The 11,898-nt window shown below is 58.1% G+C and overlaps 1 protein-coding gene across 1 annotated transcript in view; it reads right to left on the minus strand.

Annotated features, from left to right (window-relative positions):
- Positions 1 to 354: 354 nt before the first annotated feature.
- The window catches only part of PADI3 (peptidyl arginine deiminase 3), a 28,265-nt gene continuing 16,721 nt past the window's right edge, over positions 355 to 11,898 (minus strand). The window contains exons 7-16 of the mRNA XM_004460516.4: positions 11,319 to 11,497; positions 11,018 to 11,121; positions 10,815 to 10,926; positions 9,951 to 10,058; positions 8,194 to 8,345; positions 6,486 to 6,630; positions 6,266 to 6,368; positions 4,347 to 4,426; positions 3,740 to 3,865; positions 355 to 1,690 (exon numbers count right to left, since the gene is read on the minus strand). Of these exons, the coding sequence (XP_004460573.2) occupies positions 1,457 to 1,690; positions 3,740 to 3,865; positions 4,347 to 4,426; positions 6,266 to 6,368; positions 6,486 to 6,630; positions 8,194 to 8,345; positions 9,951 to 10,058; positions 10,815 to 10,926; positions 11,018 to 11,121; positions 11,319 to 11,497 (1,343 nt within the window). The 3' untranslated portion in view covers positions 355 to 1,456. The remainder of the gene's footprint in view (positions 1,691 to 3,739; positions 3,866 to 4,346; positions 4,427 to 6,265; positions 6,369 to 6,485; positions 6,631 to 8,193; positions 8,346 to 9,950; positions 10,059 to 10,814; positions 10,927 to 11,017; positions 11,122 to 11,318; positions 11,498 to 11,898) is intronic.

The following is an 11,898-nucleotide window of genomic DNA, read 5'->3' on the forward strand; positions in this document are numbered from 1 at the left end:
CTCCTTCCATACTTTCAAGGACGTTGCAGGATACTCTCCTGGTCTCCTGGGACCCCCAAACAGGGGCTTTGGGTAGCTCTGGGTGATTACTACCTGCCCTGTAGCATGAGCTGACTCCAGGAGCTCCTCACTCTGCCGCCACCTTGGCTGCCCCTGGGCTTTGCTTTCATTCCCACAACTGACCGCGGCGGCCAACGCAGAGCGAATGCACAGTCTTATGGCAATTGGGGTTTGTCTGGTTTCCCTTGCAGCCCCAAATTCCTGGGGGTAGGCAAGCAAATGCTTCCACTGCAGAAACTCTTCTATCCTCACTGCTTGTTCTAACTCCCAAAAAAGGACATTAGACCCAAGGCATTTGTATTTCTGCTGATTTATTAGCAGTGATGGAAACAAAGCTGGAGCCATATAGAACACAAATGTTACTGACACGCATCTGGAGAAAACCAGCCCATTCCCCTCCCCCCAACCCCCTGCACACCCGGACGAGTCCGCAGTCCCAGAGCTGTTGAGTTGTGAGCTATCTCGGTGAATCTGGCCCCCCTAAACCCCCTCCCCTGTGGCACAGCTGGATATGTAAATGGTGAAAAGTCAACAGAAAGCCTAGGACCAATCAACCATGTGTCCCTCCCTCCTGCAAGACAGTGGTCCCCAGGCCAAGTGGACCTCCAGGAGGTGGGACCACCAGGGCCATCCCTATGCATTAGGAAGATCATTTCTACCCTTGCTCCCACAGTCTTCCCAATCTCGAGGAATTCCCCAGAAACTCATATCCAAGTAATGGCAGGAGGTTTTTGGACAAAAGCAGATTTCAGAATATCACATGATGGGGAGTATATCTAGCTGAGGAACCCCTATCCTTTCTTAACATGCCTCTGAGAAGCATCTACTAAGTGGAAGCTCCATGTTGGGTGCTGGGTACAGATTTCAGCATCTGGGCAGGAGCTTGGGAGTTGGAGCGATGGTCCAGCCTCAATCTAAATGGTCCTCCAGCTCCTTTCCTCCAGGCTTTGGGTGGGATCTCTCCTGCCCTGGGTGGAATGATCTGGCTGGCAGGCTTTTTCCCTGCAGAGGGGGAAGCAATCAGACTGAAGCAGAAGCCTGGCTCCTTCCTCCATTGGGATGTGCAGACCAAAATGGCAGATGAGGTGCATGGATGTTTAAGGACCCCGAAGTGAACTTGCTGCCAAATGGAGGACTTGGCAGTGGGAGAAAAAAGTTTGGGGGGTACCCATGGGCCATGTTGATCCACACAAAAGGCCACAAGAAACGAGGTCCTTCAGCGTGGGAGGTCAAGAGGACAGAAGCCTGAGAACCAAATGGGTTGTGGCGAGGCATGGGCAGTTTTAGGGCAAAGATTCCATCTGGAAGCTTGGGGTCTCTTGATGCTTTTTGTCTCAGTCTCCATCACCTGGGCTGATGCCCACCCCAGGGGGAGGCAATGGTGGGTAGGAGCAACTCAGGGCACCATGTTCCACCACTTGAAGGGGAAGGGCTGCCGGCGCACGTTGGTGCCGCAGTGCACCTCCCCGTGCAGCATGTGATACGGGGTGAAGTCATCGATGAAGGTGCAATGGAGGCCAAGCGGCTCCAGCAGGGACCGCACCTTCTCCTCCAGGCAGCAGCAGCCGTCGATGACAGGCCCGAAGGGCTTGGGGATGCCCAGGTGCTTCCCCAGCACCAGCATGTTGACCTGCGGGTCAAGGGGGGCAGCACGTCATCGCCGGGCTCCCACCCTCTGCACCTCCACCATTCCTGTGGAGGACCTGGAGCTTTGCATTTTCCTTGAAGATACCTACCAGCCCAGGTTTTCTGGGCTGGTAAGAACTCTTTCACCAGACACAGATGCCTTTGGAAGAAGCATCGACACAGCTCACCATGACTTCGCGTTTCTCTGTTAACTGCTCTCGCTATTAGTGGATTGTGGCCGCTGCCACATTCGTCCTCCAGAACCCCAACTTCCTGGCCTAGATCTGATGGACCAGGGTGGACACCTGGCCCAAGCTGGACCGAGCAGATGTTCTCTCCCGAGTCTTGAAATGAGAGTCTAGTCAGTGTCTGCCCGTTTCAGTATCTAAATGTGTGCCACATTCTCATTCTTCCACAAGGACAGAGAGGTGAAGGAAGACAAGCCAGAGAGGAGGGAGAGAGACTACAAGGTGGATGTTCAGAGAGAAGCAGAGACCAGAGATGGCTCCAGGCTTCCCCGGGGCCCCGTGGCAGCCATCCCGGCCCTGAGGTCTCGGGCACCCTTCTACTCAATCTTCCTCCCTCCCTAAGCAGGCTTGGGCGGCCCTCTGTTTCTTGCAAGCACAAGAACCTGAGGCTTCTGGGGCAAATCCATCATTTCAAGGCTGCCTTAGATATGAAGAAAGGAAGGGAGGAAGCGACTTGGCCCAGTGGTTAGGGCGTTTGTCTACCACATGGGAGGTCCACGTTTCAAACCCCGGGCCTCCTTGACCCGTGTGGAGCTGGCCCATGCGCAGTGCTGATGCGCGCAAGGAGTGCCGTGCCACGCAGGGGTGTCCCCCGTGTAGGGGAGCCCCACGCGCAAGGAGTGCGCCCATAAGGTGAGCCGCCCAGCGCGAAAGAAAGTGAGCCTGCCCAGGAATGGCGCCGCCCACACAGAGAGCTGAGACAAGATGACGCAACAAAAAGAAACACAGATTCCTGTGCTGCTGACAACAACAGAAGAGGACGAAGAAAAACATGCAGGAAATAGACACAGAGAACAGACAACTGGGGCGGGGGGGAAGGGGAGAGAAATAAATAAAATAAATAAACATAAAAAAATTAAAAAATTTAAAAAAGGAAGGGAGGCGGCCAGAGGCTTTGTTGTGAGGGAGGAAATGAAGGTGGTGGGTTTGGGGGAGTTCACCAGAAAGGGGAAGGAAACGGGGCTGAGGCAATGGTGGTGTGGGCAAGCTGGCCGCAAGGCCGAGAGCACGGGCCGGCTGCGCTCCTCTGGATGTGGAGGCGGGCAGGGGGCCATGCTGGCCGGCAGGAGCGCCCCCTGGCTGCTCCTTAGAGCGGAGCAGCACCTCGGGCTCCCTCAGACCTGCTGCACAGAGCCCCTCTGCTGAAGGTGTGCTTTCTAAGCCTCAGAGGCACACCCCTTAGGGCTCAAGCCGAGGAACATTTCTTCCACGAAGCCGTCTCGGTCTCCAGCCCTCCCTTTCAGGCTGGGCGGGCTTTGTCCTGCTTCTGAACTGCCACTTCACTTTGTCATGTGAAATGCACTGTCACACACCCTCAGAGAGGGGGAGAGACTTCCCCCTCCCTGGACTAGACTGGAAGCCTCTTGGGAGCAGGGACCAGCCTCAACCACCTCTGTAGCCCCCACTAGGGCCCTAACCGTGCGTGGAGTGGGTGCGCAGCCCTGAGCCGGGAGAACGGGAGCAGAGGGCTTCTGAGATTATTTGATGCCACCTGCTTAACACACTCAACCGCACGAAGCTTCACTCTGGGTCGCAAGGAGGAGAGCAGTGCCCTTTCCGGACGGTCCTTGATCAAGGGCTTGGCCGACAAGCATTTGCAGTGACCGTGACGGTCAGCCACTCGAAGCCCTTCTGGACACCGGGGAACTCTGGCTCTCCCCACCACCCCTGCCCACTGCCGCAATCCCAAGCAGGACCGAGGCCAAATGCCTCGGCCTTCTGGGGAGCGGAGGCTGGAGCCGTCTGAGGATGCAGGAAGGCTGGGGTGGTGGAGAGCCGCGGACTCCTGCCCCTCCCCGCCTCACCAAGTCCGGGAAGAAGGCCACCGCCTTGCGCTGTGCGGTCTTGAAGAGCTGCGGGATGTCGAGGATGTCGCGGTCAGCCAGGCCCAGCTCGCGCTTCAGGACCTCCCGGTTCCAGTCGATGCAGCCCTGGGAAGGCAGGGGGAGGGCAGAGCTGGGGTATTTACCCCGCTCGAGGTGCCCTCTCCTCCCTACTGGGACTGATGCCCACCTGCCTTCCTGCCCACCGCTCTCCCCCGTGATATACGCTCAACACAGCCGTCAGAGCTTAAACCGTAAGTCGGCTCAGGAGCTTCTCTGCTCTAAACCCCAAAGGCCTCGCATCTACCGAGAGTCAAAGCCAAGGTCCTGACCACGGCCTGCGAGGCCTCCCACGTCGGCACATCCTCAAACGCTCCAGCCCTGTTTTGTTCTGCCTCAGGTCCTTGGCCTGTGCCAAGCCCCTGCCCAGAATGCAGGTCCTGCTCACCCGCTCCCCGCTTCATTTCTCTCAGGAGAAGGCCCTCCGTCAGGGCTTGTCCAAGTTCGAGCCTGCACGAACCCTTGCGCCTTAGACTTCCATCCCCCGACCCTGTCCCCAGCCATGCCACCCTCACCACAGCCGTCGCACCTGCACAAACTTATTGTATCTGATGAGGTTCTCATTGGAGAGGACCTGGCTGATGGAGACGGGCCTGGCCTGCCGGTGGTCTGTGAAGGAGCACAGGGGATAAAAGAGAGCTCAGGAACTAGCCCCACTCTGGGAAGTGGGCAGCCACTGGCCTGGCCCAGCAGCAGCTCTCTGACTTTTCTGGGCCTGGCAGGACCAGGCTTGGCGGCTGTGCCAGGAGAAGGGTGCCAGGAGCGGGAGGGGCAGCTGGCGGCAGTGCCCTTCATTCACTTTCCCTGGAAGCGGCGAGGCCTTTCACGGGGAATTTACTACCACACCAGGGGGCTGGGGAAGATTCCTCGTCCTCTGGCCAGTGGGGGAGCTGGGTCTGTTGCCACACCTGCCACTAAGCAGGGACCCGGTGGGGTCTGGGGAGCCGGCCCCCATCGGGCCCCATCCCTGAGCCCAGGAGGTGCACGCATGGCTGAGGGGCTGGCTTCAAAGGTGTCCACTCTCCCTTCGGGAGCAGCGGGGTTAGGGGAAGACTGTATTTCTTCCGCCTTACAGATGGGCCCAGTGTTGTGCTGGGAAGGGACTAGCTTGAGCAAATGGAGAGCAAGAGGACCTGGGAGCAGTTACACACAGGAGCGTCTTAAGTCACAGAAGCTTTTCTCTTTGGGGTGGGTTTGGTCCAGAACATTGCCTGGTCCCTTCGAGACCGTGGGGCCAGGAACATCCACGGGCAGGCCAAAGGGTCTTTGCTCTGAGGTCCCAGGGGTCCCAGGCAGAGGGGAAGGGTCCTCCTGGATTCAGGCAGTCTAGGGGGATGAGCTAGGCGTGGACTTGAGATCCATCCCAGCAGGCTTGCCCACCCCCAAATTCCTCCAGCCAAAAGGAAAATGCAGGCCCTTTGTTGACAAAGGGGGAAAGTGCCATTGCGGGCACTAACCTAGAAAGCTGCTTCCTTTCTCCCACGGCATCTCTCTCTCGACCCATGGTGTCTTTTACTTTACATCGCCATCCCTTGGGCACTGGGATATTCCTGGGGCCAGTGCAGACCCTCGCAGGTGCCCGGAAGCCCTGCCCGGGACTTGGAGCCTGTGTGCCCCCACACCTGCCCACTTAGCTTCTGGACCGATGCCCAGTGCCGTGTGCCCCAGCTGAGGGTGGGGAAGCTGAGTCAAGCATCTCTTCCCATCGGCTCACTGTGGGAACAGGCAGGCTCCGGGGGCATTGCTCCCTCCACGCCGCGACGTGCTAGGTGCCTGGACTGGGGTGGGCAAGAGGCCTGCCCTTCTGAGGCACCCACCAAACGCCTGTGGCTCTGCCAGCCCACGGCAGGGACAATCGGTGCCATGCCACGCCCTGAGATGCTAAAGGGCACGTGCCCCCAACGCCACCTTCTCCACACCCAGGTGCCCTGTGGAGTGAGAGGGCAGCAGCAGGTGCTGGGTGGGGGCAGAGAGGGGGAGGCCTGATGGGGCTTGAGTACCAGGGGAGGAAGAAGCAGCCAGAGAACCCATCCCAAGGAGGTAGGGGGCACGGGGCTCCAAGCCCCCAAGAGATGCTCCATGGACCCATCACACTTCACAAAGCACCAACTATCAAGATTTCAAGAGAGCGACTGCAGGACATTAGGGCCCAAGCACGGGACACTTCTGAGATGGGGTCCTTTGCAACTGGTCACATGCCTAGAAGCTGGCCCTACCCACACCCTGTCCACACCCGCCCCAAGTCCACCATCCATCCCTGAGTGCCTGGCCTCAGCTCTGAAGCCAGGAATGGGTTGCAGTGCCTGGCAGAGCAGGGCATGAGATGGCAGGAGTCGGGGAATCCTGAATTTGGGGGGACAGCCCTGCTTTACAATTTGCCATCCCTCTCTCAAGCCACGATGTGTCCCAATTGAGAAGAGGGGGTGGGGACGCTGCAAGGTGCCCCACCAGCAATGCCTTGGAACAGGAGGGCCCTGCCGTGGCCGCACTTCTGCTTTTCCTGGAAGAGTTTGAAGCAGGCGTCGGGGCTGGCCAGGAGCAGCCGGAAGCCCTGTGTGGAGAGAAGAGCCTCGGCTGGGCTTTGTGGACTCCCCGTGGCCCGCCACAGCTCAGCCGCTGCCATGTCGGGGCCAGACACCAGAGCCGGCCACGTCATCCCCGTCCTTACCTTCCCGTCGGGGGCAGGGACGAAGCTGAGGAACTCATCCACGTGGCCCACAGCCAGCCAGTCCACAAAGAGCTCCACGGGGGGCTGCACCCGCTGGGCGTGCAGGAAGTCCCGCACCACCTGGGTGATCCTGCGGCCACACGACCTGGGGCCCGCGGGGTTAAAAAGAGTCCCTTAGCCAAGGCATCTACGCAGAAATGCAATGATGGGCGTTCAAGATTTCTCCAATAAGCAAAAAACATGCCTTGCTCTTCGAAGCAGAAAGACTATGTGTGCATGTATTGTTTGTTTCTTTGATTGTGTGTTTCTTTGGTTGTTCAGTTCCACAGGGTGAGTTCTTGGGGACAGGCCACTCACACAGGGGAAATGACCCCCAGTCCTGCCATCCGAGCCCCTCAGAGCCTGTCCCGACCATCCCCAGGAGACTGATTACATCCCCACTCTCAATCCCCTGGGGGTCAGGGGCCCCAACGTCCTTGAACTTGGTTTTCACTCTCTTGCTTCAGCCTCGCCTCCCTAGACCTCAGTGGGGAGAGGGGTGGACAGGCTCACCCCTGAGGGGCCCCGCAGCCCCCACATTGATGCCTGTGAATGTAAAGCCCATTCCTCTGCTGCCTTCTGAAACTGTGCCTAATGGTGTGGCCCAAACTTCCCTCTTTCTTGGGGATTGTTTCTCCAAATACATCTCCAAAGCTTGGCTCTTGGTTCATCTATTATTATTATTATTTTTTAAAGATTTATTTATTTATTTAATTCCCCCCCTCCCCCGGTTGTCTGTTCTCTGTGTCTATTTGCTGCGTCTTGTTTCTTTGTCCGTTTCTGTTGTTGTCAGCAGCACGGGAAGTGTGGGCGGTGCCATTCCTGGGCAGGCTGCACTTTCTTTCCCGCTGGGCGGCTCTCCTTACGGGGCGCACTTCTTGCGCGTGGGGCTCCCCTATGCGGGGGACACCCCTGAGTGGCAGGGCACTCCTTGCGTGCATCAACACTGCGCATGGGCCAGCTCCACACGGGTCAAGGAGGCCCGGGGTTTGAACCGTGGACCTCCCATGTGGTAGACGGACGCTCTAACCACTGGGCCAAGTCCGTTTCCCTCATCTATTATTTTGATCCCAAATCTGTCCTAACGCCATGGCTAAATTTGGGCGGCTTGATGTTATGGTCTGTTCCACAGCAAATAACCATTCGATATAATTTCTTTTCTTTGCCATCCGTGGCCCTGTGTCATGCATTGAATAATGCATAATTTTTAGCTCTCTCTGTGTGTTATTGGCATATCATTCCTTACACCTCCCTTCTCCTGCTCACAGGAAAAAAATCTGATGTTAGCCATACATCATAGTCTGAACAAGCTTTATACTTAAATGCGATTTCTCTCCCAAGGCTATGGAGACTTGAAGGTTTTTCTTCTGTTATTAGTGCCATCCATTTATTTTCAGAATTGGGTGACTTTGCTCTCTGCGTGACCTTCGCCAGGCCCCTCGCCCTCTTTGGGACCACTAGTAAAACAAAGGGTCTGAGCTGAATAATTGTTTAGGTCCCTGCTTGCTCTGGCCTCCTCAAGCTCCCCGAGCTCAGGAACAGCCTCCTGCCCTCGCATCCGAGACTACGGTTTTATTGCATCTTCCTTCTGGTTCTCGGTGAGGGGGGCACGGACCCTCAGCCCGCACCCCATCCCTGCCCCCAGTCACCACCCCTGCTCCCCTCTCACCCGGGGAGCTTGCCCCCGATGAGGATCCTCCCGAGGGGATACTCCTTCCCGTTGGCCACCACCGGGGGGCTGGCCTCCAGGTTCCCGAAGGAGTCCAAGCCACTCACGGACATGTCCTGTGGCTCCCGAGTCACGTAGCCGAAATCTGGACCCTGGTGGGGGAGACCAAGTCAGGCTGGGGCTGGGGGCCCAGGAAGAGCTCGAACCAATTTGTTGGGCTCTGAGCGCTTAAAATCGAGGCAGGAGTACCCTAGCCATACCTCAGGTGGGGAAACCGCGTCAAAGACAGGGCTCTGACGGGGTCGCTCTTTCACCAACACGCAGGGGCCAAGGTTGGGAAAGGCTCGGGCCCTCCGGCCCTGGTTCGGGCAGTGCCGTCCTCCCTAACAGAGGCTCTGGGTGCTCCCGCACTCCCGGCCTCTGCACGGCCTTCCCACCCATCCAGCTCAGGGCACGTCTCCGGCTACTCGAGGGCGGCCCGTGCCTGGGGGCCCAGAGGCTTCTGCTGCCTCTCGGAGCCTCACTCCTTCAACCCTGGAAAAGGCGGACCTCCCAGTGTCATCTCCTAGAAGGAGCTTAGACCCCAACAGAGGCCAGGGGACAGCTCCTCGCACCCGTGTGGTCCGGCAGGGTCAGGAGCGGCTCCCGTTCTGTGTGGCACCGAGGGGCTCTCCCTTCTTTTCTCGAAGGGCACCTGCTCAGCCACTGTCATCCTGACAATTACCAGTAATAACACCAGTTCACAGCTTGCCTGCTCCCTCCATGTCAGAGGCACCGTGCCATGTGCTCTAAGTGGGTGACCCCATGGAAGGTTCATAAATACCCTGTGAAGCCTGATGAAGAAACCGAGGCCCCGAGGGGGAGGCGACTCACACAGGTCACATGGCATGTAAGTAGCAGGGCCAGGTTGCTCTGACGCCAAAGCTCTGTTCTTTTCTTTTTTCTTCTACTTCTTTTTTTTTTTTTTAAATGTTACATTAAAAAAATATGAGGTCCCCATATAACCCCCACCCTCCTCACCCCACTCCTCCCACATCAACAACCTCTTTCACCATCGTGGCACATTCACTGCATTTGGTGAATACATTTTGGAGCACTGCTGAACCGCATGGATTATAGTTTACACTCTCTCCCACTCCACCCAGTGGGCCATGACAGGACATACAATGTCCAGCATCTGTCCCTGCAGCATGACCCAGGACACCTCCAAGTCCTGAAGATGCCCCACATCACATCTCTTCTTCCCTCTCCCTACCCTCAGCAGCTACCGTGGCCACTTTCTCCACATCAATGCTATGTTTTCTTCCCTTACTAATCACAATAGTTCCATAGCAGAACACCAGTAAGTCCACTCTAATCCATATTTTCTTCCTCCATCCTGTGGACCCTGGGATGGTGATGTCCACTCCCTCTCTATATCAAGAGGGGGCAAAGCTCTGTTCTTAACAGCTGCATTGTCCTATCTCCCCCATCGAGGGCTCCCAGATTTAGCAAATAAAAATGTAGGATACCCAGTTAAATGTGAATTTCAGATAAGAGGGGGAAAAAAATGTTTTTTTAGTACAAGTATGTCCCATGCAATATTTGGGACATACTTATACTAAAAAGTTATGCATTATTTTCTGAAATCCACATTTAACTGGGTGTCTTGTGTTTCTTGGGCAACCCTAACCTGTCCCTTACAGAACGAGGTCCCCGATGCTCTTTCCTGGGCTCCACGCCCCGTGTGGCCCTCAGGCTGGGCCAGGCTCACTCACCAGGATTCTTTTGTAAGGGAAGTCCTGCAGTTCCCCATTCCTGGGGGAGTCAAAGACCACCGGGAAAGTCTTGTGTGGGGCCTGAACGTAGCCCAGCTCCATCTCGTCCTGCAGATGGGGAGAGAGGGGCCCCGCCGTGCCAGCCAGCAGCTCTGCCCGCTGGCTCGATGCTGCGCGCTGGGGGAAGACAGGTCATGTGGGGTCTCTGAGGGCAGGAGTCGGGGTGTCCGATGGCCAGAGGAGGAGGCGGAGGCTCAGAGAGGGCATGTGGTTGGCTGGGGTCACACAGCAAGACAGGCGAGCAGCGGAGGAGGGCACGGCCGTGCCGGTGCCAGGCCAGGCTTCCTCAGCCTCAGCACAATTGACGTGTGAGACCAGATAGCCCTCTTTTGGGGGGCTCTCCTGTGCACTGCACGATATTTAGCAGCTTCCCTGGCCTCTACCCACTCCCCACCCCCACAGTCGCGCCACCCAAAAATCTCTCCCGACACTGTCGAATGTCTGCTGGGGACAAAGGCACCCCCCGTTGAGAACCCCGGGTCTAGGCTGCTGAGGGCAGAGGCATGTGTCCCTCCACTCTGCCGCCCCCCGAAGCCCAGCCCAGTGCCGGGCCCGGACCCAGGGTCAGTGGGTTTTGCGTCCCGTGGCTGTGGGTGCTTGTATTTTATTGGGCAACCCTAGCCTGTCCCTACAGAACGAGGTCTGAGAAAGCTCCGGAGAGAAGGGGAGAGGTCTAGGCCTGACGTTAGAAAGCACCGCGGCCTGGGGAGGAGGGTCCCGGGACCCGGCAGCCCCCCGTTGGGAAGGCCAGCCTCTCCCTCCAGGACCACGGCCAGGCAGGGCCCTCCCCGTGCCTGTGCTGACCTGGATCCAGCGGTCATTGCGGTTCTCAGCCTGCGGGCAGATGGTCAGCTTGCAGCCAGCCTTGCTGGCCAGCTCCGCCACCGCGTCCACAAAGCACGTGTTATTCCTCACGCTGCGGACAAGTCCAGGAGAGTGGCTCGGGATAGAGCCAGGGGCCAGAGGGGCCACCAGGCCAGGGGACGGCCACCACCCCTCAGACTCACCTGCACACGTACACCTCCAGGGGCGGCAGGGTGCTGGGCATCACAATCCAGGGCGCCACACGGAACACCACGGTGTCGGTGAAGATTGGGGACGCCGGGAAATCCTGCAGGGGAGGGCAGAGGTGAGAGGGAGCACTGGACTCGGAGCCCACCACCTAGGGCCCTTGAGCAAGTGGCTTGCTCCTCTGAGTCTTGGTTTCTTAGCCGTCGAGAAGGCTGGGGTCTTGCCCACCAGTGGCACCTGCATCCGCCAGGAAGGGGCCCCTTCCTTACTTGCGTGGCCTGGCCGCCCGCCCCCTACCTGGCTGGAGTCGTCCAGCAGGGTGACATGGAAGGAGATGAGCCCGGTGAAGTCGGTGTCGGGGAAGGAGAGGCCTTCCACGAAGAAGCGCTCCTCGTCCCCGTGGCATCGGGGCACGGCGTAGGACACCTTGTCCTGGCCCAGCACGTGCCTGTAGGCCTCACATGAGTCCTGGGGACCTGGAGGGTGGGAGAAGGTGGCCGTGGCTCCCTGGAGGGCCCAGGCAGCGAGAGGCACGTGGGAAGAGCCGGGCAGCCTCGCCAGCCAGAGAAGAGTGGGTCGGACAGCAGAGCAAGACAAGGCGGGGCGATGAGGCTCACCCACCCAGATGGGTGTCCAGGTCCTTTCTGGAGGGCGGTTTGGTGCATTTACTCCCCTACTGGACGAATAGTGCCCCCCAAATTCCTGGAACCCCAGAACGTGACCTTATCTGAAAATAGTCTTCGCAGGTACAATCGAGGTAAGACGAGGTTGTGCTGGAGGGGGGCGGGCCCTAGAAGCCTTCACACGTGTGAAGAGGAGAAGAGGGGATTTGGACACGGACACGTAGGGAAGACGGCGGGAGAAGAGGCGGCAGAAA

Source organism: Dasypus novemcinctus, chromosome 9 (genome assembly GCF_030445035.2).
Source record: "Dasypus novemcinctus isolate mDasNov1 chromosome 9, mDasNov1.1.hap2, whole genome shotgun sequence".
Lineage (NCBI taxonomy): Eukaryota > Metazoa > Chordata > Mammalia > Cingulata > Dasypodidae > Dasypus > Dasypus novemcinctus.